Source organism: Lissotriton helveticus, chromosome 9 (genome assembly GCF_964261635.1).
Source record: "Lissotriton helveticus chromosome 9, aLisHel1.1, whole genome shotgun sequence".
Lineage (NCBI taxonomy): Eukaryota > Metazoa > Chordata > Amphibia > Caudata > Salamandridae > Lissotriton > Lissotriton helveticus.
Genome location: NC_136070.1, coordinates 886,505,925 through 886,532,306, shown reverse-complemented (window position 1 = coordinate 886,532,306; position 26,382 = coordinate 886,505,925). Strand labels below are relative to the sequence as shown.

Genomic DNA, 26,382 nt, shown 5'->3' with positions numbered 1-26,382 from the left:
AGTTGCAGGCAATAACATCCAAATATCACCAGAGCGCTAAAGGTGTTACAGGCGCAGAATACCCAGCAAGGGAGCTCCTCAGTCAGATACACATGTCATAAGTCTAGAAACATTGAAGAGAAACAGTATAACTAGTGAAGGTCAAAGGTGTATCTCAGGAAGACACCAAGCAAAAACTGTGCTCTTGAGTGGCACATGAGTGAGCCTCTTTGGTAGTGTGGGGGAGTGAAGAGGGGAGGGGGGAGGGAGTTGCTGGGTGAGGGTCAAGAACAGCTTCCACCACCACGGTGGCCAAGCTGCTAGTCAAAGCGTTGTAGTGTTTTAAGATTGGGTAGTCTGAGGCAGGTACACTCAAGGCGAGAAAAACAATCAATAAGTGGTTGCCAGATACAGGGGAATTTGGCGTCAGTCTGGGCCAGTTTGAGGGACAGTAGTTTCCATGCCATAATATGCCAAAGGTGTTTGAACCATTGACCAATGGGTGGGGCCATGGTTTTCTTCCAGGCTAGAGCTATAAGCTATTTTTTAACGCCTAACATATGGCTAGTGAGCCTCCAGTCAGTGTGTGTCATCGCCTCTAGGTAAAGAAATTAGATAATCAATATTGACAGTGGTGTAGGAGACAGGGACAAGAAATCCCACAGTGCCTTCCATGTGACCCAGGATCTCCTTCCAATAAGTCGGAATGAGGTAGCAAGACGACCAAATGTGGCAGAAATCCCCTGGTTCTGTTCCGCAACGCTAAAGAAGAACAAAAGCAGTTGGGTAGATAGTGTGCAGGTGTGTCAGTGCGTAGTATCACTGTGGCATGATCTTATAAGCTGTCTCTTAGGGTATACTTTTGCAGGTTTTGGGGATGTCATGCCAAAGTGTTTCCCATTGTTTTTGTGAGATGTCCTCTAAAGTGCATTTTCCATTGCGTTTAGTATGTGTGTGTGAGGGAAGGCGTAGAGTGTTGATGTACTTCGTTCAAGATAGCAAACCCTATTGCCATCATAGCCCTAACCAATTTCTTGAAGGAGGCCTGGGCCCGCAATGCTCCTCACGCATTAGATGGGTGGAGCACCCTGTGATGAAGTGGATGGTATTGGTGCCTTGTTGATTCCGAGACTTTGAAGTCCGCTTTGCATTCATCAGTTATCAACAGTGCCTTCTGTAAAGAGTTGTACAAGAATCTACATTCACCGGCCTCCCAGCTGTGCAATGTAGTGAGGTCAAAGGCCAGGATGATGTCAGGATTACAGGCAATTGGCATGTTGGGGGAAGCAAAGGTGATGAGACCCCTACTTAGCTCCAGTTTATCCCAAATCTCGAGGAACATCCTTGTAGGGGTAGCGATATATGCACTCTGGTGACAGGCTTGTTTGAGAGGTTGACAAGCCACGGCTCGGTCCATGTGGAACCAGTGTTTATTGCTTTCTCTGTCAAGAACGGTCGACCTTGAGGCTGGGGAATTGGGCTTGAGTCTCGGCAACCACGCTCAACATCCTGTGATTCTGGGCAAATCACTTAATCTCCTCGTGCTTAACAAAAATGAATGTGTCCTTCTGTAATGAAACTGATGCTCATGTAAAGCGCTCTGATACCCAATTCGGGTCTAGTTCATGCTATATAAAACTGTATAAAAAATTAAATAAAAATAAACCCCACTCGAAGACATAGCAGAGATACGCAGTCCAGTAGAATTCCAGGAGGTTAGGACAAGCTAGACCACACCTGTCGCTGGGCAGCATTAACACAGAATTAGAGAGCCATGGGCGTTTACCTCCCTAGATAAAAAACAGTAGGTCTCACTGTAGGAGCAAGAGATCATCGGAAGGGATGGAGGTAAGTAAGAATTGAAAAGGATAGAGAATCCTAAGGAGGACATTCATTTCGATGACGTTAAGTCGGCTCAGCCATAATACATGTAATGGCTTCCAGCAGAGGAGATTTTCCCGGATGGACTTTCGATATTCTGGCTTGTTGGCTTGCATCCAAGAGGCCAGAGTGGAGGTTAAGTTAAGGTTCAGGTATGAAATTGTGCGGGAGGCCCACTAAAATGGGGCTAGAATCGGGCGTTCCTGTTTGAGTATGGAGAGGTTCAGGGCACACGATTTTGTCATGTTAACTTTGACCCCAAAAACTTTTCAAAGACAGTGAGGTAGTACAAAATCACAGGGAGAGAGGTAGTGGGTTGAGTGAGAGTGAGTAGTAGGTTTTCTGTGATCAGAATCATTTTGTGGGACCAACCACTGAAAAGGATGCCTGAGATGGCTGTCGTCTGTTGAATAGAAATGGCTGAAGGCTCGATTGCCAAGGCAATAGTGGACAACCTGAGGTTCCGTGAATCCTGAACCCGTTTCATAAAGGTCATGCTTTTCTTACGAATTTGGTATTAGCGGACCGTAACCAGTTAGTACGACAAGCATGAGTGCTTTCGTCACGTTACACCGATGGATTCACTACGTATTTAGGGATTCGTTCTGAACCCTTGAGTTCCATTTTGTATATGGCAGCCATTTTATGGTTGCCCTCACATAGGCCGATGACTACGGCCGAACGAGTCTCTAGCACACGTACACTTTAGCTGACTTCTGAATGACCCGAGTGAACGACCCTCTTGCCTGAAGCTAAACTTGTTAGGCCAGTTCCTTTCCCAGTAGCTGATCGAGATCGAGGATCAAGGCACAGGAGATCATAAACCCTTTATTGCACACAACTATGTCTTATCTTACTCACACCTGTCTCTGCTCCTTTCTTTATGGCCTGTTTACGATGGGGAGGTGCCCGGTTTTATGATGGGTTCGATCGACCTGTCTGATGAAGAATGTTGGGTTTGACCAATGATCGATCATGGGCTGGGCAACTGAAAAGTGGGTTTTACCGTCATGCGATACCTCTGATTTGGATACATGTGATTGGACAGTTTGTAAATGTAAGGTATTTGTCTGGAATGTAATTTTTGGCATAAAAAGGATGGCTTGCTTTGTAAAAATTGAGCAGTCTCCTACGAATATACAGCCATTGTACTTCGTGGACCTCTGTTTCTGGTTGCAGCCAATACATTTGATCTTTGACGTCACCAAGAAGATTCCGTGTCTCTGTGTTTGAAGACAGGTGATACCCGAAGATTTTAGGCGTGTCCCCTGACGCCACTGGGTCTTAAATAACCCGGTTCTTCATTTGGCGCCCAACGTGGGGCGACTTCAGCGTTACCGGTCCAAGCCTGAAGATCGTGAGGAGCTTTGTGTGGAAATTCTGGAGGAAGTCCTGCCACTTCATTGACCCCTGTATGTCATCGTGGTCCGAAAGTCTTTGCTGCGAGGTTTCCCGCTTTCCGACGGCTACAAAGGACTGCTGCCCTGACTGTCGCCCTGTCTTGGAGCCTTTGATGATTTGTAGAGCGAGACGATAGACGGATCTTCTGGCGACGTCATCGATACTTCAGTTAAGTATGAGGTATGAGTGGAGCGTCTCCCAGTCATTGGTATTGTTTTTGGGTATCCCTTGGGATCTTTTGATTTGGAACTTGCAAGCTCCAAAGCCGAGGGACTTGTGTATTCACGAGACTATCGTATTCGATACTCCCTTGAAGTTTGAAGCTAGACTAGAGAGCGAAGATGCCTGGTCTTAGCAGACTTGGAAGAATATTTTGTTGTGGTCGTAATAGGGATTCCAGGTTGGAGGATTCGTGTCCGGTTCCTCCGATTGGAACTCCAACCTATGAGCTCTATGTGAAACATGGCGTGGGCCCCATCACGTATAATGAAGTATGGATTCGGTACACAAGGAAGGACGGTGTCCTCAAATGGCCCCAATATGGTAGTTTCGACACGGAAGTCTTAGATAATCTAGAAGTTAGACTTTTTAAGAAGAAAGCCCGGCCGGCGATGTTTGACTCTTTCCGCCTATGGCGAAAGGAAGCCAAACAGAAAGAAATTAAATTAGAGAAGAAAAATAAAAGAGAGAAGGGTATCTCGATAATGCAAGCTGCTATACAGTTTAAAGATAATGAAGAAGAACAAGCGAGTGAGCAGTTGCACAGGCAATGTAAAATGGCGATAGATAAATGCTATCCAGTTTTGACGCCTCTTCAGCAAGATGCAATGAAGGATCTTGTGAAAGATCCTTTGATGTCAAATTTGTTGAATTCGCCACCCCCTTATGCTCAGAATGCTACAGCACCTCCGCAACCTTTAGTTGCGCAACCTCCGGTTGCTTTGCCTCTTGCTGTTGCACAACCGCCAGCTCCTCTTCAGTTGGCTCCTACTCCTCTGGTGCAGCCTTCTCAAGGGCTGCCGACTTTGCTACCTGCTCCGCCTTTAATTCCTGCGATTTTTTCGCCTGTTCTCGCTGCCTCCTCTGCTACTGCTCCTACGTTGACCTTTTCTTAGTCCGCTTTATCTCCTGTCCTGTCAACTTCTCCTTCTGTTCGACAGAGGATGACTGATACTGTCACTAGTCTTTTGTCTCCTTTCTTTGGGTCATTTAGTATGACCCCCGTTTCAGAGCGTAAGCAGTTGCGTAGTCAACTGCCTGATTCCCGAGAGAGGGAAGTATTGGATCATTTAGCGCGTAAATGGGTCACTCGTCCTTTAAGATATGATGTAGTGTCTGTTATGGATGTTTTCCGTCAATGGGAAGCGCCGAAGCAGAGATATGTCTTTGATAAGATGTGCACGTTCCTTCGTGAGGAATGGGAAGATGGTGATCTGGAACTAACTCCGCCTGAGTTGTCCAATGTGCAATCCGAGTTTGCAAGAGGCACGATTGTGGGTCCCGACGTTGAAAGAGCGGTAGCGACGCTGCTTTCGTTCAGGAATAAGTGTCCTTCTTGGTCGTTGTTTGAGCCTGACCCTTCTGTTAGGAGGAAGGTGAGACTATGTCCCATGAGAGAAGTTCCTTCTGTATAGAAGGACGCTATTCAGGCTGATGTCGCTAATCAAATTGATGCCGTACCGGCTCATTTTCAACGCGTTTGAGTGCATGTGCCGTGGAAACGTGCTGAAGTCTTAGCCCTTAAGCAGACTTTGCCTGACCCCCGTAAAAATCCTGCAGGGTATTATAAGGAACTATCACAGACCGCAGACTCATGCGTTATGAATCTAGCGGATATAGACATGTTATTTGGAAATGTGGTCCCATAACCCTTATGGGGTTTGATTCGTCATACTGATCATGCGCCGGAGTTAGGTGATACATGGGCTAATATTGGCGCTGCGGATGCGCGACAAGTTGGTGGTGCTAAACCTGAGCCTGTAGTCGCAGAACTTCCTGGTAAGATCATCACTTACATGAAAACCTTAATGCCTGCTATGAGAGTAAATTGGGACAAATTGTCTGCGTGTAAGCAGAAGAAGGATGAAACCGTATCTGATTTCTTCACTAGGTTTGAAGAAACGTTTATTGACCATAGTGGTCAAGACATGAGTACCGAGGGTGGTCAACGGTTGTTTGTTGATAAGTTTGTGCATAATTTACTTCCCGAATTATGTACTAAGTTAAAGGATTCAGAGAGTTCTTGGGCTGTTTCCTCGTCAGCACAGATATTAGCTACTGCACAATACTACGAAAATAGGGATAAGGATGAGAAGGATAGAGCAAACAAAAAGACTAAAGATTTGAAGACGAAGGTTCTTTTACAGCAAGCGTACCCGCCTCGTAATAACCAACGTGATTATCAGCAACCTCAGCAGTTTCAGCGAAACTCGCAAAGGATCGAGCCTTCTCAACCGTGTTTCCCTGTAGGCCCTAATCAATGTGCATATTGCAAAGAAGAGGGTCATTTTAAACATAGTTGCCCTGTTTTGTTACATCGTATGAATGGTGTTTCTGGCTCAAGAGGTCGGGGTGTTCCACAAGCTTCTAGAGGTAGGGGACGTGGAGGTTTCCCCCAGAATGCACTTTCCTTCCCTCAACAAAATTCAATGAATTGTTCTGATCAGCAGAATAATGCGTCTGGTAGGACCACTCAGTACTATGCTGATGACTACTATGTCGAAGGTGAGAATGTGGATGGTAATGATTGCTAGGACAGCCACGGACAAAGAGAGGAAGTTGTTTCAGTTCCAGTAGATCACAGTGGACCTTATGTTGAAGTGATTACATCAGGTGTGTCAGAGCCTTTTCTGTTGGATACTGGTGCTACAAAGAGTTCTATTATGCACTCTAGACTCCCTGGCGCACCTTTATCTGGCTTAACGAATGTTTCAGTAGGGTTTTCTGGTGCCCCAGTTAGAAACCCGATTTCTAATCCTTTGTCTCTTTCTGTTGGACCTCGTGAATTCGAAGCACCCCTTATTCTGACGACAGGTTGTGGTGCGAACTTGCTGGGATTGGATCTGTTGAAAAGATTGTATGCAACATTGTATTGTTCTCCTTCGGGAGGACAACTTACATTGGGTAAGAAAGTGGTCTCTCCGATGTATTTGTCGAGGGATCAACTTCCGACAGAATTGTCTTCTCTTCCTGATACTATTTGGGCTACTGGTCCTAATGATGTGGGTCTTTTGGAGATACCGCCATATGTTGTGACGCTGAAAGCGATTGTTAAAATGCCACGCATTCCTCAATATAGGATCTCTAGTGATGGTGAAAGAGCATTGCTAGCGATTATCCATGATCTAATTGAGAAAGATGTAATTGAAGAAATGAGAGGTAATGTTTGCAATAGCCCTGTTTTGCCTGTCTTGAAACGCACTGACTCTTCTCAGCCACCTGTTTACAGGTTTGTGATCGATCTTAGAGAGGTGAATAAGATAGTTGTGCCACAATTTCCTGTTGTTCCAAATATCACTGCCTTATTGACAATGATTCCAGCTTCGGCCACGTGGTTTTCGGTGATTGATTTGAAGAATGCTTTCTTCAGCATCCCGATTGCCGCGGAGAGTAGGGATTTCTTTGGCTTCTCTTTAGGAGACCGAAGCTTCCGGTTTAAGAGAGCTCCTCAAGGCTACTGCGAGAGTCCTTCTATCTATAGTCAGGCTTTAAAAACACAGCTTGATACGATTGCTTTACCTGATGGTGCTGCTCTTCTCCAGTACGTTGACGATTTGTTAGTCACTGCGGATACTGAAGAGATTTGTAAGGAAGCTACCTTGTCGTCGTTGCGTCATTTGTCTGACTTCCATCACAAGGTGTCTCTTTCGAAGTTACAGTATTGTCGACAAGAAGTGACCTATTTAGGTCATCTCTTATCGAAGGAGGGAAGAAGATTGACCCCCAGAACGAATTCAGGCGATTGCAAAAATGAATGTGCCAATTACACAGAGAGACGTGCGTGCTTTCTTGGGTATCACGTCATATTGCAGACAATGGATACCGAATTTTTCTTTGCTGGCCAAACCTCTGGTGGCATTGACTTGTAAAGATACACCGAATCCCCTCCCGTGGTCTGACGACTGTCAGAAAAGTTTTTCTGAATTGCGCGATGCATTGTGTTCAGCTCCTGTGTTGGGTACTCCCGTGTACAGTAAGCCTTTTACGCTTTATGTCCACGAGGGAGAGGGATGTGCGTTGTCAGTGTTGACACAATCTTTTGGGGACAAGCAGCGTCCATGCGCGTATTTCTCGTTGACCTTGGACCCGGTAGCTAGAGCGTTGCCGAGTTGTTTGAGAGCCACAGCGGCAGCAGCCGTTTCCATTCGACAGTCTGCTGGTTTGGGAATGAATAATACGTTGATTGTGATGGTTCCACAGGCAGTGGACACTTTGTTAAACAGGACTAAGACACAGCACTTAACTAGTGCCCGATTGTCAGGTTATGAGTTGACACTTTTAGCGAGTCATGTGCACATAAAAAGATGCAGTACGTTGAATCCAGCTACGTTTTTGCCGATTTCAGTAGAGACAGATGTTTCTGAACAACATGATTGTTTTCTCAGGACAGAAGAGGAAACGAAAGGGAGAGTAGATCTTAGGGACACTCCTCTTGTAAAGTGTGATGGTACCTTATGGGTGGATGGTTCATGCTTCAAGCTTCCAAATGGTGACACGACTGCGGCATATGCTGTTACTACTTTACATACGATTGTTGAAGCTGCACGTATCCCACATAATTCAGCTCAAGCAGCCGAGTTGATTGCACTTACGAGAGCGTGTGTGTTATCGAAAGGAAAGAGAGTGACCACATACACCGACAGCCAGTATGCGTTTGGTGTGGCTCATAGTTTTGGACGTTTGTGGAAGGAACGTGGGTTCCTCACGTCTCATGGAACGAAGATTCAGAATGGTCAGTTGGTGAACGAGCTTCTTGAGTCACTTACCTTGCCGTTGCAAGTTGCGATTGTGAAATGCAGTGCACACAAGAAGGTTACCGATGACATTGGTCGCGGTAATGCGCTTGCCGATGAAGTTGCAAAAGATGTGGCGAGGGATGTGATGAGTCGAATGTATGTTGCAGGCCCTGCAAAATGGATTGGTGATGTTGGAATGTGTGAGGATACGATAGAAAGTGTGAAGTCTATCCAAGCTGAAGCTACAGAGAGAGAGTTGAGCGTATGGAGAGAGAGTACGGGTACATTGGATGAGAATGGTTGCTGGGTTGAGTTGTCAGAGCATCAGCGATGGTTGTTACCCGATGCATACGTGCTTGCAGTGGTTACGATGGCGCATGGAATGGCTCATATCAGTGCGAAAGGGATTTGTAAGTTGTTGGCTCCAGTATGGCAGAATGCTGGAATTCCTAAGTGTGCAGAGAATGTGATCAAGAATTGTATGGTTTGTCTGATGTACAATCCTGGTAAGGGAACCCCAATTACAGCTGGTCATTTTGCGCCTCCGACGTATCCGTTTGAGGTTTTGCAATTAGATTTTATTCACAAGGAGAGATGCAACAACCTGAAATACGTACTCGTGGTTGTTTGTGCCTTTTCGAGATGGGTAGAAGCATATCCCCTAAAAGATAATACTGCCTTGTCCACAGCTAAAGCCCTCGTTAAGGAGTTTTTCCCTAGGTATGGTTTGCCGAGAATGGTCTGGAGTGACAATGGGAGTGAATTTGTGGGTCAAGTAATGAAGAGAGTGTGTGAGGGGCTAGGAATCCGACAGAAGTTCCACACTGCAAATCACCCACAATCAGCTGGACTAGTAGAGTGCTATAATGGCACTCTTAAGTTAAAACTTGCCAAGATACAGGCGAGCTCTGGTCTTAAATGGCCTGACGCGTTGCCATTAGCACTTTTGTCAACTAGGATGACTGTACATTCTCGAGTGGGGCTTAGCCCCTATGAAATAATTTTTGGTCGCCCGGCAAACATATGGGGAGTGCCGAGGCCGACGAAATTCAGCGAGATTGAACACCCTGTATTGCTTGACTATCTGTATGATTTGACGGCTAAATTGCGTGTCTTACACCAACAAGTTCACGATACACTGCCTCAGGTTTCTGACGATCCAGGACATGTCATCGATCCTGGCTCCTGGGTGCTGATCAAAAATTTTCAGCGGACAAAGAACGATCAGCCTCGCTGGACTGGCCCCTACTTGGTACTGTTATCAATGCGATCTGCAGTGCGAGTGCAAGGAAAAAAGAACTGGATCCACGGCGTACATTGTAAGAGGGTTCCTTTGCCTCTGCCGTACGACCGGTGGGTCCAGGAGGGCATTCCTGATTCGGAAACTGACACTGTGCCACGTTTTCTGCCTTTTAGCGATGCACGTTTAATTGGGACAAGTTCTGAGCGAGAAAGCGACGATCTTCTGCAAGAAGCTGTGCCACCGTCAGTTCGATTGGACACTACTGAGCCTGAACTGCCATTCCGCGACCAGACATTGCCTGATGAGGGCCGTTATAATTTGCGACCAAGAGTCATGGGACAAATAAACTAAAGATTTTTCTTTTGCTATTCTTGAAATTCAGCTCTCCCATCTGAGAAACTGTTTTGACCGATTTTTGTTTTTCGAACCGCCATCCGGGTTCAGCTGTAGGGTCGCGGTGTAAAGTCTTGGGAGTGCAAGTCGAAGACACAAGGTCGACAGTTCTGGTTGGTCCTAGGTCGTTCCCTGGACTGACAGGCGCATTCCTTGGCACGGAACACCCAACCGCCACGAACGGCACGGTTAGAGGATGGAGTTTTTCAAGATGGAGAGACCTGTTAAGGAAGCGAGTTTTAAAAGCAAAATGTGTAAAATTATGAACAGAAAATGTTTTTTAATATTGTGTCTTTTCATGTTGCTTAGCTTGATGATGTTTTTAATGGGATATATTATATTTTCCTTTCAAGTGACGTTTGCACCCACTACACAACCCATACCTTCTTTTACTGTTTCTTCACATTCTTTTCATCCTCTGCCTGAACATGAATCCATTAGAAGGTTGGAATTGATTAATAACTCCTTTGTTCAGCTTCTGCACCAACACCAATTAGTAGTGAACACGACTAACTGTTGGGTGTGTGGCCCTATGCCTCATACTACTGATAAAGGTATTCCTTACCTGGTCCTGCCATTCAGCTACAATGGTTCTGTGTGGGCATACAGAACGATGTTCATCTATGCTCGTGAAGTCCACCCCCTACGTTCTGTGAAGGACAATCCAAAGAATAGTGCTCTAGTGAAGGGTATAGTCGACATGATTAGAGGAGCTAGTTCCTATGAGACAATCCCGAGCGATGAGACACTAGCATACATTGTATGGAACGTGACTGGATATGGAGTTAGTCTGAGTGAGAACCAGCGAGCGAAAAGATCCTCTCCGATTTGGATCGTACCCCATCAGGGTCATCTTTGTCTGCAAGGTAATGGCAAGAATCCGAGAGCTCAGCTAGGGAAGAGTATCTGCACGGAGACGTATGTTTTTGCGTCCCAGACTTCCCCACCGTTTCTAGCAGCTAAGGGTACGTATTTTGTCTGTTACGATAGAGCGTACACATGGTTGCCCCCTGATTTCTCGGGCACATGTTTTGTCTCGTTCCTGTTGCCTCCTACCTATACAGCCACGGCAGATTACCACAAGACGAGAATTGTTAGGGGTGTCTTCAGTAAGGAAGATACTGCAGGTCAAGAAATTGGAGATTTCTTGAAAGGTTTTCTGCCGTTTTGGGGACCGATGGTTAACAGCAGGAACATACGGCAGCTGACGAGGGTGGTTGAGTCCATCGTGATTGAAACTGCCGGTGCCCTTAGTAATTTGACTGCTGAGCTCCAGTCGATCGTCTTAGGACACTCCAGAATAGAGTTGCGTTAGATATCATACTTGCAGATCGAGGTGGGGTATGCAAAGTGATCCAATCGAGCTGCTGTGTTTTTATTGCAGACAATGGTCCGACAGTATACCAGGCCATTTCCAAGTTACATAAGATCTCCGATTCTATACACGTGGATTAAGGAGATTGGTCGTTAACGGGATGGTTCTGGGAACTGTTATCCACCTGGGGATGGAAGATTCTGATGGTCATTGGGATGGTTTTAGCGATTCTGTTTTTGTTCTGTCTTTGTGTACAGTGTGCCCCTGCTATATGTGGCCTCTGTGCTACTACGTGTGCAAGGAGCCCTGTCCCAAGAGAGGTACTAAGCAATAAGATTATGCTTCAACAACATCTTGATGATCTGATGAATATAGACCTGGACTCAGATTAACGTGAGTGTAGGTTATTGTCTATATAAGGGCAAAAGGAGGGTCTGAGGTTCCGTGAATCCTGAACCCGTTTCATAAAGGTTGTGGTTTTGTTACGAATTTGGTATTAGCTGACCATAACCAGTTAGTACGACAAGCATGAGTGTTTTCGTCACGTTACACCGATGGATTCACTACGTATTTAGGGATTCGTTCTGAACCCTTGGGTTCCATTTTGTATACGGCAGCCATTTTATGGTTGCCCTCACATAGGCCGATGACTACGGCCGAACGAGTCTCTAGCACATGTACACATTAGCTGACTTCTGAATGACCCGAGCGAACGACCCTCTTGCCTGAAGCCAAACTTGTTAGGCCAGTTCCTTTCCCAGTAGCTGATCGAGATCGAGGATCAAGGCACAGGAGATCATAAACCCTTAATTGCACACAACTATGTCTTATCTTACTCACACCTGTCTCTGCTCCTTTCTTTATGGCCTGTTTACGATGGGGAGGTGCCCGGTTTTATGATGGGTTCGATCGACCTGTCTGATGAAGAATGTTGCGTTTGACCAATGATCGATCATGGGCTGGGCAACTGAAAAGTGGGTTTTACCGTCATGCGATACCTCTGATTTGGATACATTTATTTATTTATTTATTTCCATTTATATAGCGCGTTATCACCCCAGGGTCTCTAAGCGCTACATGCGATTGGACAGTTTGTAAATGTAAGGTATTTGTCTGGAATGTGATTTTTGGCAAAAAAAGGATGGCTTGCTTTGTAAAAATTGAGCAGTCTCCTACGAATATACAGCCATTGTACTTCGTGGACCTCTGTTTCTGGTTGCAGCCAATAAATTTGATCTTTGACGTCACCAAGAAGATTCTGTGTCTCTGTGTTTGAAGACAGGTGATACCCGAAGACTTTGGGCGTGTCCCCTGATGCCGCTGGATCTTAAATAACCCGGTTCTTCAAACCCTGAAGGGTGCCTCTGGTAAGATGGATCGGGCTCGTATGCTGTCCATTAATGTCGACTGAGGCAGTCGGGCAGACATAGGATGCCATGTTCTTCGTGTTCATACCAGTGCCTAGATCGATCTTGTGAAGGGTGGCAAAGAGAAAGGTCCAGTTCACTCTGTTGAAAGCCTTCTGTGCTTTAAGTGAGAGAAGGCAGGTTGTGATATTGTGAAACTGAGATTTTTCCACCAGTTGTGCAATCTGGCTAATACTGTCTGCAACTTGCCTATTGCGAATGCAACCAACCTAGTCGAAGTTGATAAGGTATGACGCCAACCTGTTAGCCAGGTTCTTCGTAAAGATCTTGGCGTCTGTATACAGAAGTGCTGAGGGTTGAGAGGATTAACGCGGTGTGAGGTTCTGCTCTGGTTTGGGAATGAGGGTGAACTTAACATCTGCCATGGTAAGGGTGAGACCTGTGTCTTGGGTGAAGGAGCTAAACAGTATCAGTAGCTGATCTTGGAGACTGGGGAGGAATGCCCTTTATGAGGTGATAGGGAGCCCATTGAGGCCAGGTATCTTTCTGACTGGAAACTCCCACAGAGCACAGTGTAGCTCTGCGTGTGATGGAGGCATCTAGAAGTGCACAGTGACAAGGGTATCCGAGTTGCAGTTGCATAAGTAGATATTTATCAAGTCCGGCGGGATATCGTTTTGTTCTTAGAGGATTTGGCAGTAGCTGTAAATTGTGTGTTTCGTTTCCATTTCTGTGGTCGCCCAGGTCATTTCACACATCCCAATTTGAGCAATATGGGTCTTAGATTGGTGTTATCGTTGTTTACAGGCAAGTAAGGTGCCAACCAAGTCTCCCCCTTCATAGTCCTTCAGTTTCAAAGCCAGAAGGGAGCATTCAGCCTTATTGGTCCTATGGGGTCTCATCTATACCAGCAAAATCACTAGCTGTCTAGTGTTGCGCCTGGTGGGGGAAGTCTGGTTGAGGCACTCAAGGCATTAATCTAGGTCACCAGGCCTGTCTCCACCAACTGGGAATCCCTCACTCTTGTACTAGCTATGATCGTTATCACACCCCTGATGTTAGCCTTCAACCCATCCCAAAGTGTGGGAGGTGATATGTCCAGCAGGGCGCTGAGTTCAAAATAATCCACTGAGTTCAAAATAATCCACAATACCCTTTTTGGATCTCTGCTGTGTCTACCGGGTTTCTCAGAAGTTGTGGGAGGAATCGCCACCACAGCAGACCTCGATCTGGGCCAGTGTTACTTGCCCATACCAGCGCCACATGTGCATGTTTGAGACTGAAATGTCTGAGATGGATGCTGTTTCAAGGTCGTGGAGTAGGGAGTGAGCGAAGAAGAGATAGTCAATGGGGGAGATTGAGGCATGGACGTGAGAGTAGAATGAGCAATCAGATTGTCTATAGCGCCAGGAGCCTACCAATCCCAAGTCTGTGATGTTGCACTTAAGCTGAGCAGACATCACTCCCATGCCTTGGTAGGGATGCATGCTTTGGTCTAGATCCGGGCCCCAAACCAGGTTATAGTTGCTACTCACTATAATGTCACCCAGCTCATTTATCAGCTGGTCCCGGAGCATTCTTTGAATGTAGGGGTCCTGTGTCTGATTGGGGCATAGATACTAAGCATGTTAGTGGGCGTGTGCTCCGTAGGATATTCAATGTTAAAAAAAAGCCCATTGCTGTCCTTAACCACTTGGAAGCTCATCATATTCTGCTGCTGCGCTGGGATTTACAAAAACCCATTATTCATGACGAGCTGGGCTCGTCATGAGCGTGCTGGGAGGCTACTGCATGACGAGCCCAGCTCGTCATGAGCGTCGAAGGGGTTAATAGACTTCAGGACCGTAGAGCAGCAGCCTGCCTTTCACAAAATGGCTACTCCCAGCATTTTGGTTGTAGCGTGAGCCAAAAAACAATAGGGATATTTCAGGTGGGACATGTGTTGGGTATCCTCTATCATGGGTGTGTGTCTCCTGGAGGAAGATGACATCTGGGTCCTGTTGAAGGATGTATCACTAAATTTGCTTGCACTGGTGAGGTGAGCATAGGCCCGAGAAATTGGGGAAGAGTAGTTTAGTGTGATGCGCAGTATATATGGAGAGGACATGTGTATGTAACTGTTGCGCCCATGATGGTGCTTGGCAGGGAACAGTCAGAGTGGCCCAGAGTAAGGGCTCTCACATCCCAGGTATAGAGGAGTCAGAGAGTGGGGATTCTTGCTAGGATTTTGCCGGAGAAGGGGAGGAAACAGAGTAGCCATATTATCAATGCAGTGCATCCCTATAAGTTCAGTTCTGACCAGTAAGAAGGGGTTATTTATCTCCTAACTAGTTACCCGACCAATAAAGAATAAAAAACAAATAAGGAATATAAATAACGGTGAGCCAACAGGGCCCAACATCACCATCTAGGCCCTGTGGAGACTGGAGCAGGAATCAATAGGTCCCATTGGAGGGTTCACCCTCCTGGCTCATGAATCTAGGGGGATGAGCCTCAGGTAATGTCTGCTGTCTCGAAAATGAAGAGTGTATTAATGGAAGTAGCAGTGGATCAGGGCCGACTGGGAACTGAAACCGGCCATGGTAAACTTCTCGGCCAGCCCCCAGGAGGGGGTGCGGTCAAGCTGTTTGCTATGGCCAGTTTAGGCCGATTTCTTTACAGAGGGCAGATATAGAATGCCCCCCCCAACCCCGGAATCAAAAATGGCCCCCAGAGGGCCCAAAACCGGCCCCACCCTAGCGGCCCACAGGGGAAATGCCCGGTGCCTGCTACAGCCAGTCCGGTACAAGTTTGGTACTCTGGATTCCCGAACCTGCCTCAACAGGGCTCAAATCCCAAAGGCCACCAAGGATTTGCTGGGGATGGGTCTTTTCTCATGTTTTGCAGGTCGGGCAATAATGTCTTCATTGGCCTCCTGAAGTGCATTCTCCGTTTTGAGCTTGTCATGGCACCAGATGCGTTCTGTGCGTCAAAACAGTAGCCACCCTTCCCTGGTTGTCACGTGGGTTGCCGATGAGTCTCTGATACATACATGGTCAAGGATGTCCAACAACTTCTTTGTTTTCAGCCAGAGAGCATTAGGATCAATGATGCCTCTTCCAGTGAAACATAAGAACGAAAGGGTGGCCCAACCTGTAAAGGGCATGTAGTTCCCTTAATTTATTGGGGGTCAGCTTGAAATCACGTTGCTTCTGTAGCGGGACAAGGTAGAGATCCAGAAAGAGTTGAATGGTGTGGCCGCAGAAGATCAAGTGTGCTTTCCCACTATATGCTCGCAGGATGGTTTCCTTTTCAGAAAAGAACCCTTATGAAATGACATTTGGATGTCCCAGCACTGGGGACACTCGATGGGCTCTGTCCAGGGTTGGCGGGGGCCTTCGTATTGCCCCGGATCATGTATGCATGCTTTGTGATGGCAAGATGTCCTCTGTTCTTTTCCAGTAGATGGACTGGTTAGGGTTGCGTGTGCACACCTTCCCTTTATTATGTTTTATATTTCTGCTGTGAATGCAAGTAAAAGCGTGCAATCAGCGCTGTGCTTGTCCCCACACAGTTATACACACTGAAGTAATAAAGGGAACACCATTTGCGTCCCTGGCTGTTGCACTGCTGAGGTGAGAAGAAACTCTTCGTGAATTCTCCAGGCTTTCAACTTTAACCCTAGGGCTCCATATTTATTCCAATTTTCTCACGAAGAGTTTCTTCTCACCTCAGCAGTGCAACAGCCAGGGACGCTGATTGCACGCTTTTACTTGCATTCACAGCAGAAATATAAAACATAATAAAGGGAAGGTGTGCACACGCAACCCTAACCAGTCCAGTTAAACACTATTTTTTTGTCCTAAATGTGGTGTGCACCCCACTCGTCGAATTATCATGAGAAAGTATTGAACTTTAAAGATTCTCACCACAGAGACAGCATTACATCATTTGAACTCGATCTGAACTCGATCTGAGAGCCAAGGTGCCCTCGGATCGGACTACGTTTATGTTTTGTTTCATTTAATCTGTTTTGTCCACACTGTTATGACTCACGAGTAGTTGTCACTTTGGGGTTATTGATTTACATTCTAATTTTATTCCTGCATAGTTATGTTTCACAGTATATTTGAGTTTGATTCAGCGCACATCATTAAGTCATGTCTGTTACATCACATTTTCATATCTGGACATGCCATTTGTTCGGGGATTTTGGTAGTCATGTTTTTTAATCACTGCACCAGTGCACTGTGGGTTGGTAGTTTTTGTATAGTTGTGTAGGAGGTCACGGGGTCTTAATCAAGCACTCATTGAAACAAGCATTTACAATGCAACGGTTTCGCCTTTGAAAAAGTCAGACCTATTGGCATTGTAAATGACAACATTTTTTTTTATGTGTTGATTTTCAAAACAGATAAATAAATGGCACTGTCATTTACAATGCCAGTAGCTTAATCTCTCGCAAATGCCACACACAAACACACAGACCCACAGAGTCCCACACACATCCATACCTGCAGAGCCACACACACACATGCACAGAGCCAGGGTGTCTGTGAGGAAGATGGACAGGTAAGCCACAACAACAGGGGAGGGGTCGAAGTTTCAAGGCAAGCAACAATAACGAACAGGGAGGCGGGAGGAGTAGGGAAAAGCAGCAACAATAGCAAAATGGAAAGGGAGAGGGACGGGAGCAAGCAATAACAAGCATTGGCAAAGCTAATAGGCTTTAAAAAATAAATATATATTTTGGCAGTGAGACGTGAAAGAAGGACAGGAGGAGTAAAATAATCAGAACAGAAGGACAGGTAGGGGAAATAGCATGGAGGGCAGGTGGGGGAGAAGCGGAGTTGAAAAATAAAAGCACACTGGAAACCGAGGAAAGCAGTGGGGAGAAAAGTACAGGACAGACAACAGGTGGACACACATGCACTCTCATGGAGTGCTTCGCAAAAAGAAAAAAAGAAAACCTGAAAAGCAGACACTGGCGCACGCATAGAAGCAGCCAATCAGAAGGGTCCAAGGGAGGGACAATTACAGGCTGGCCCAGCTAATACATTGCGCCAGCGAACAAAAAGTAAATGACAAAACAAAAAGGCAGTGTTTAGCAATGGGAAAAGTGCACTTCTAGGTCCGTTTTCAGCATGTCCACAAGAAGCCAGCACACGGTCTGGTGGGCTCCGACCTAAAAAACTGTCTTTATTTTATTTATCCAGCTATGTTGCACTCAGACTTGCTTTAGTCCTCCGTGTAGGCAAGAGGTGGGAAAGCAGCTGAGAGACGGAAAGAAGCTAGAGCTACTCTGCCTTTAAGAGACCATTGCTCCAAGTGAGGCACTGGAGCACGGGTGCAGCTTAGCGATGAGTAGTTCTTTTCCACGGAGGGCCGCCTCAAGTCCCTCAGGCCGCAACACACAAGAGGATGGGGGCCCTAGGCTGGGAGCAAGTCGCTGGGGGGCAAGAACACTCAGGAGGCAGTGCCACCAGACCGCCCAGCGCAGGGGGACATCACCACTGCGGCGCCCTGTCTAGTCGAAAATACCGCCGTGGTCCGTCTGCTGTGAGAAGGTGCCCATTCAGCAGGGGCAGAGAGAACAGCCCGGGTAGATATGTAGCAGTGCGGTAGGCGCCCAGCGGATGAGGAGGGGTGTCCCACGGGTGGTGGACGGTCGGGGAGGTTAATACTGTTGATCCCAGTTGTTGTACTGCCTGGTGGGAGCCCTGGGCAAAGCTAGTGCTGGATCTTCCGTCTCCCCTCCAGCCAAAGTGGCAGTCATCCCGGGCCGCAGGGCACTCCACCCGACCACCTCCCGCCAGCCGGCAATGAGAAATTCGGGCCCACCATGTGCAGGATCCTGAAATCAGTCCCCTCACCCCTTACACGGAGCCAGCAGCTGAGGGAAACTCCGGGATATTAATCAGGTCGCCAGCCTAGGATTGTCACTGCAGCGCTTCTCTGTCACCCCGGCCAGCCCGCACCACTATCGGGGCAGGGGGCAAGACGGGGGAATGCAGCCAGGATAACGGAGGGGGCGGGGAAGGAAGCAGTCTCCCGGCAGCGCCGCGTCCAGCACGGCCAGAAAGCCCAGCAGGGTTACACGCCACTCACCGCACCACCACCACAGTGGTAATAGTCAGGGCAGCCGTCGGTCCACTCGTCCCCCCCACTTCAGCGGCGGCATCCGGCAGAAGGTTATTCAGGCGGGGATGCGCCAAGGTCCGGTCAAGACGCCCGTTCTCCTCCGGCGTCAACAGGATAATCGGCCAATCCAGTCCCAGCGGTGTGCAGCCAGGCTCGGCCAATTAATCACAGTGCCGGGAGTCGGGAGATACGCCAGGATCTAACGCCGAGCCGCCATTTTGTTTCTTCACGGCCGTATGATTCTCCAGCTGCCGCGGCCGATTTCGTGGTGCAGGCTGGACAGATCACGGCACAAGAGGATTCCCCCGCACACCATGAGGCTCCGACACCCAGCAGGAGCAAATTTGGGCCGTCAGTGTGTCCGTTAGTATACATCACGAGCATGCAGCACGGCAAAGAATACATGGGTAGAGGGGGGCTAGAGCGGGACAAAGGAGAGCTGCGGGGTGGAGGGAAGGGGTGCACAAACAGGGAGTCAGAGGCAAGAAACAACGGCACAAACAGGGGGGCAGAGGCTTTCCTCGGTAGACGCTGCTCGGAAAGCACAGCGCACCCTGTAGGGATTCGGGGGCGTGTTTTTCACCCTCTCCCCTTCCCATTGGCTGGAAGGTAAAATTCCAGCCAATGGGAAGAGGAGAGGGCGTGACTTAAAAAAAGACACGGAAACGCCCCCGAATCGCGTCAAGGCGGGCCCTGAACTCAGTGACGCTCCTCTCCTCCAATGGCTGGCCAGCATTTACGAGGCCAGCCAATGGAGAAGAGGGGCGTGTTCAGCCCCCATACTACAGACAAAAGATTTCGGCTCCGCCCACTGCTTACGCAGTGCGACGGTAGCCGAAACCTAAAAACGCGCGAAAGGAGGTTTTTAACAACAGGCGAGATGGGAGGGGAACAGCTGCCTTCAACGCCGCGCAGGTTGATGTTTTACTAGAACGAAGACATGTAGTTGAAGCTACCGACCTCGGGAGCAAGGTAAAAAAGACCTATTAAAAAAGATGCATGGGATAGTGGCATAAATGATAGAACAGCAAGGGGTGTGGGAGAGTATTTAATCTTCGGTTCTTTTCGAACATACACGAGAGGGAGAGTGAAAGTAAATAATGTCTCTTGGTTAATGTGGTTTTGTTTGTAGGGTGACTCTTAAATGTGGGGGATTTCGGGGGACAGTTATATATGTTTATTTGATGTAATTCACTACGTGGGAGGGAATGACTAGGGTAATTTAATCTGTAATCACACTCTTGGTTTTTTTAAAGCACAAAAATGCAGGGTTTTGTTTTTGAGTATGTATTTACGTGGCCCTTTCTAAATTTATTGCAGTACCCCTGACGAAGAACTAATGAAAAGTTCGAAATGCATTGGGTTTTATTCTGGCATGGTCCAAGGAATGTTGAACACACGTGTTTATGTTCAAGCTTCTATGCAACATAAGACATCTGAAAATGCTAATTAAAACATTCTTACATCTCTGCTGTCTCTGGAGTGAATTACATAAAAAAGGAAGAATTGGATTACAAAGATGGCATAAAATTGGAATAAATATGAAGTCCTAGGGTTAAAGTTGAAAGCCTGGAGAATTCACGAAGAGTTTCTTCTCACCTCAGCAGTGCAACAGCCAGGGACGCAAATGGTGTTCCCTTTATTACTTCTTTTCCAGTAGATCTAATTAAAAACACGACAAGGGAATGCTCCTTAAAAGTAGTATGGGGCACTTAGTCAACCCTGGTTTCCACATTTTGGGAGCGCTTTTGGCTTTTGACATGCATTTCTTTCTGATGCAAGCAAGAGTTTTGCTCCATTCTCTGAGTAATCTTTTAGAAAGGCATGAACAGCATAAAGTTGGGTAAGCCAGGGAAACCTTGACTTTATAATACCCTTTCACTTAGAAATGGCTTTAATTATAAGTTTTACTTGCGTAAATAGATCGTCAGAGACTTCAGTCATACTTTAGTTTATATTACATTGAGAAGCTGGTTCAATACTGATAGTGGGTATGTAACATATGTCTTTAAAGGCTTTTGGCTTCATACTTTTTACTTTCTTTCACGGATACAAAAGACAGTTTTGCACTGGGGACTGAGTGAGTTATACACTGTATAAGGGCTGCTTGCACAAATATGTAAAGCTAGATGTTTTCAGATTTTAGACATCATCTTCCAAATACAGTAATCATGCTGAACATACGTGTATTGGTGATTCTGTGTTACTACACTTCACAAAAAAGAGGGGAATTGAATAATGGTGTGCAAGGTGCAAGGCAACTGGATCTAGTGAAAAGATCCCCTACAGTGCATGGCAAATATGAAGCCTTATTTCCATATGTTTTCCTTTTGTTTCTCCCAAATATGTCCTATTGAGCTCAAAATATAATATAATTGTGGTTCTCTTTTTGTTTCAGAAGGACCTTGTACATGATAATATCAACTTTTGGTAAGGGTACCAATGAAGATTCATCCTTTTTTACTTGCTGGGTTTTTAACAAAGATTGTTAGTTAATTTGTAAATAATACTTAAGTCCTAATGAATACGCTTGATTTAGGATGTAGGAGCTGCACAGAAGCTAGTCGACTTCTACTTCTGTGAGTCACCTAAAGGGCAGATAGGGTTTGCAGAGAGGGAAGTTTTATGTTTTTATTCAAGCCATTACACAGTCAGAATAAACTTACAAACGTCCTGCAGGTCTATGACATTTCTGAACATTATTTTTGCTCAGTGCCCATGTCTAAATACAATCATTGGGCTCATGTTTATTGTTGCGCTCTGTCAGATAGGGGTACCCCAGGTCAGTAGCGTAAGACAACAGCGGTCAGGGCAACCCATATGGTTGTCACAAATAACATCATAGTAGTTCGATAAACTCTGTTTACCATACCTCTTACAAGCATGTGTCTGGGGATGATATATCCCAATGATGATTTGCCCTAATGAGAATATCATCAATAATGATGACAATATCCATGGGCATAGCCATTGGGGCTTCTGAATCCTGCGACGAGGAGATTAGAAGGCTCAGTTAATTTTTATCTAGAGTGGTATAACCTTGTATTCATACTTTGGCAAAAGGGCATCTATAGTATTTATGAGCTACTGCCTTAATACTAAATGAATTTGGACAAAGCGAGATCAGATTCCTAGGTTTTCTGGTTTCACATTGTGCAATTGAGTTAGCCCCTAGATAGACTTGCTTCACTCCCCCTACACCCACTTTACAACCCCTCCCCTGCTGGCAACAGTACGGCCCTGGGTCACACCAAAGACCGAACTTTGCGGCCCCGGGGAAAATGTTTGTGAGTACCCTTGCTTTAAAACATGTCCCAGGCCTGCCAGTTTTTTTTTTTTTTTTTGCAGAGTTTTATATAGCGCGAACTAGACCCGAACCGAATCAGGTATCAGATCGCTTTACATATTTTTCCAGTTACGTTACAATTTACGTTTCCAGTTACTTTCATTTTAGCCAAGTGCAGCCTGAATGCAGTGGTAACACTGTAATGTCAACTTGGCATTTAAAACCCCTTGCCAAGGCTTAATCTTCCCTTTTATAACATATAGGTCACCCCTAAGGTAGGCCCTAGGTAGCCCATAGGGCAGGATGCCATGTAAGTAAAAGGCAGGAGATGTACTTTTGAGCTTTACATGTCCTGGTAGTGAAAAACTCAAACATTTGTGTTTTACTACTGCAAGGCCTACCCATCTCCTACGATAAAATTAGGGATTCCTTATTTCATTGAATATGCTGTAATTCCTAATTGAGAGGGGAGGGACCTATCATATTTAGTACCTATGGAATTGTAATGCTAAATCCTCTTAAATGACAAAGTCAAATTTATCATTACAGGTTCAAAAATGTCACTTTTAGAAAGATGGCATTTTTCTGTTCTTAGCCTTGTGTGTCCCAGCAGCCTGTCTCCAACACACGTCTTGGGTAGGTGATAGCTAGGCTTTGTGCATTCCCTCTACACAGCCACACACAAAGGGAGTGTAGGTGTTACTTGAGGGGCCATCCACATCCTGATGGGCCATCCTGGGCAGGATGGGAGGAAGTAGGTGGGCACAGCCTCAAACTAACAACTGAATAGGCTGTGTCCTGTCCCCACACAAAGGGCTGCTTAACCCCTTCCAGAGCCAGGGAAGGGAGTATCCCTTCTTTTAAGCCTTCCCTACTTCAAAGGTACCACTGGGTATAAGAACTGGACCTTTGATCCTACCAATTCAGTCCATTTCAGGATCTGCGGATACTCTGCCAGGAAAAGGACTGCTGCGCTGCTGAAGGGCTTACACTCTACTGAACTGGTGCTCTGGAAGAACTATTTTCTTGCTGTGCTGACCTGCTTCCTGTGGCCCTCCTTGCCTGGGTGAGAAGGGGTGAACCTACATCACTTGAACCCAGAACCAGAGTAACTCCAAGGGCTTGCTGGTTTGCCTCCTGATTCAAGTCTCAGGGACATAAAAGACTTCCAACTCATGCCACAGCACCTGGATATCTGATGCATCGTCGACTGCATAGCACATAGACCCTATCCTCGATGCATCACCACCATCGCGTGGCTAGTAACTGACACATCGCCTACCTTTTTAGGCCTTCAACGTCGCATCGCCTCACCTGCACCCCCTCGTCATGTCTTTTACGCAAACAAGGTACCTTTCAGCAAGCCTAGGCTAATCCCAGTTTCCAACTCCATCGTGGATGGCTTGAATGTTTGAATTTGACTCGGTCTAACCCGACCAGGTAGACCAGGTTGTAGCTTTATGCTTTTAAGCACCACATTTCTGTTTATTCTTTAACCCGTTTGTCCGCGGTGCGGAAGTTCGACGTAGTGAGCGGGGCTGCGTCAGCCGTTGGTTGTGCGCAGCACCCGGGAGGTAGTGCTCGCATCGGAGCACGCAACGGGTTAAACATTAATACCTCCAGATCTACTATTTGGATTTTTGTCATTTGGGTCTCTTTTTTTTCATTCAATTAAGCTCTATGGTGGTATCCTTTTGTGGTTTTTTCACTATTTTACTGTCTGAGGAGTTGCACAAATATTTTAAATATTGTGTCTTAAGTTAGGCCTGACTGCTCTACGCCAAGCTACAAGAGGGTGACCATCGGTTAATTTAGGTTGTGTTTGTCACTCACCCTGACTAGAACTGTGGTTCCTGCTTGGACAGGGTGCATAGCTCTGCCAACCAGAAGCCCAATTGCTAACACAAACTTTTCAATCTCTCGATCAACTGAGAACTGAGAATCCGCTAACTATTAAATGTGTTTGGCTGGAGTTTAATCACCACTTCATGAGGAAATTTATTAGGACCTGATTAACCTCTAGATGTCCAGCTTCGAAAAGGATATCTTATAATTCAATTCTATAGGTACAGAGTGCCAAAAGAATGAACTTCTAACCCTACATATTACTATTTCAGATGTAGAGTTTGATTTTCTTACTAGCTTTGCTAATTACAGCACTGCACTTGCTACTTCGATACGCTTACAAATATATAACTAAAGATGTATCAATTCCAAGTAGTTTTGCTGCTAATGCCAGTGGCATTTAATGAGCTCTTGTAGATTAGGCAGGACCTAAAATGATGCATTCTTCTTAAACAAAAGAAGGAGGCTCTGTGAGGGTCAGCTATATCAACACTCTGTGAGGAAATAATAAGCAGACATGCCCTCTTCAGAGAGGTGTCCTTGATGATGGATCAATTGTCTTCAAGACAAAATCAAAATAGAAGCTTTCCTTTTTATTAAGAGACAAACACAGTCACTGGCGTGCTCCTTGTATAACATCCCTAAACCATAAACTATTTTCTTACCATAATCTTTGAAGAGTACGCGAGCTACAGGAATAACTCCTCTTCCACTGAAAGCGTCTCCTTGATCAATAAGAGCTTGTTTCAGAACTTCGGGTCCACACAGTACTATTACCCGGTCCATTCCCATGTAAACTGTGAACACTGGACCATACTTGTCTCTGAGCTGTGGATAAAAATGCACAGGTATTAACAGAAAACATACACCAGGTTACTCTCTCTCACACTCTTTACAAAGGAATACTATGTACAATATGCTTTGTTGTGGCTTAAAGACAGTATTTAGTTATCACAGTTAACTAGTATCACATAGTCATTTGCATTGTAAAATAAACTTCTGTTGACAGAACTGAGAGGACATAATGGCTATTACTATCACATAAAATATGGAGCTAAAATCTTCAAATAAATCTTCAACTTCCAGATAGCAAATGAGTTGCAACATTGCATGAATTTAAACACTGCAAGTTATTTGCACTCATAAAGAAAGGCAAACTCAAGTTTAGAAAAATGATTTAATTGATTTGAGGTTCGAAGTAGAAATCATATCCAGGATGATTTGTTATTATTAGTTCCACATTCATATAATAATCTTTGGACGCACCTGTGTGTGACGTTTGTCGAGAGTTGAGACCGAAAGGCCCAGTGGATTGGCACTTGGAACTCTCATATTAAAATGCACCACAAATAGGTTGTGATCAGAGTTCACATATAATTGCCATGGAATGCCTGCATTTTTTTTATTATTTCAATTGAGTAATCAGTTGGCTATTCCTCTAAATAGGTTTGTGGAAAGATGGCCCTTGCACGATATGTTTGTGGAAAGATGGCCCTAGCATGAGTAGTCCATTTAGGGGTGTAGATTGTTTCTCTAAACCATAAAGCAAGGTGCAGTTGACTAAGATTAGAGGAGGATGGTCAGTGTCTCCAAAATGGTGAAACATATGCGAGTGTTCCAATAAGATATGTATTCCATTACCAAATGAACAAAGCAATCTTTACTTTACAAGGCAACAATTATTTTAATGATAAAGACTTAATTGGTCATTATGGTTATATTTAACAAAAGCAATATATGGAGATCATTAATTTCCGCAGTTCGCACACTTGTCCAAAACAGTCACTATATTTTTTCGTGGCTGTCATATTCCACATTTCAAGCCCCTTAGGATATTTTTTGTCTAGTTCTAGAAATCTCTGTTCTTGCTGTGAATTGGGCATGTTTAATCAACCCGAATTTCACAGCTAAATATCCATTTGGTTTCTATCACCACCTGAAAAGAGGCTTTAGGAAATATCATCCATTATATACGTTTAAAGTGGTTGTACTGTCAGTGTTTGATCAATGTATAGCAGTTTCTCCAGTATCTTTCCAAAGATTGCAAAACTTCCAACAAAAGAGAGAGATTCTAATAATAATTTCGCAAATCTAAAACAGATGGCATAAAACACTCTGAATATCAACTGATATAAGGTTTCTGTTTCTTAAACAATAATTTCTCTGCTTAGCAACTTTCCATTTTCCACATATCTTTCTCCTGTGCTAATATGTAAGGCACTTTCCCTCACACATCTGGTCATCCTGCTTTAGAGATGCTAGGCATTAGGGGCTTTTTGCATCACCCTCCCCCTTACTATTTCTGGTCAATCGTTCTTATTCACACAATGTGTCAATAGTGTGTGTATAAGTAAAACATCCAGATTCCTTCAAAATATATTTGGCACTGTATAAGTTCAAAATGGTACCAACGCTGGAACACTGGTGAAGGTTAATATATTTTAAGCACATTACAGGCCCAGCAGAAAGACACATTCTGCTTGAAAAATCAATTGCCGCAAAAGCAAACCTCGTACTATTTGAAAGAACAGAAAATGGTGCAGTAAAATAAATTACCTCTGCAATATTCCCAGAGTTCAATTGTACATTCCAGCAGA

General features: G+C 45.5%; 1 protein-coding gene across 1 annotated transcript in view; it reads right to left on the bottom strand.

Annotated features, from left to right (window-relative positions):
- Positions 1-26,382, bottom strand: part of LOC144781956 (cytochrome P450 2G1-like) — a 288,870-nt gene that overhangs the window by 191,167 nt on the left and 71,321 nt on the right. The window contains exon 2 of the mRNA XM_078661046.1: positions 24,451-24,613. Coding sequence (XP_078517172.1) covers positions 24,451-24,613 — 163 coding nt within the window. The remainder of the gene's footprint in view (positions 1-24,450; positions 24,614-26,382) is intronic.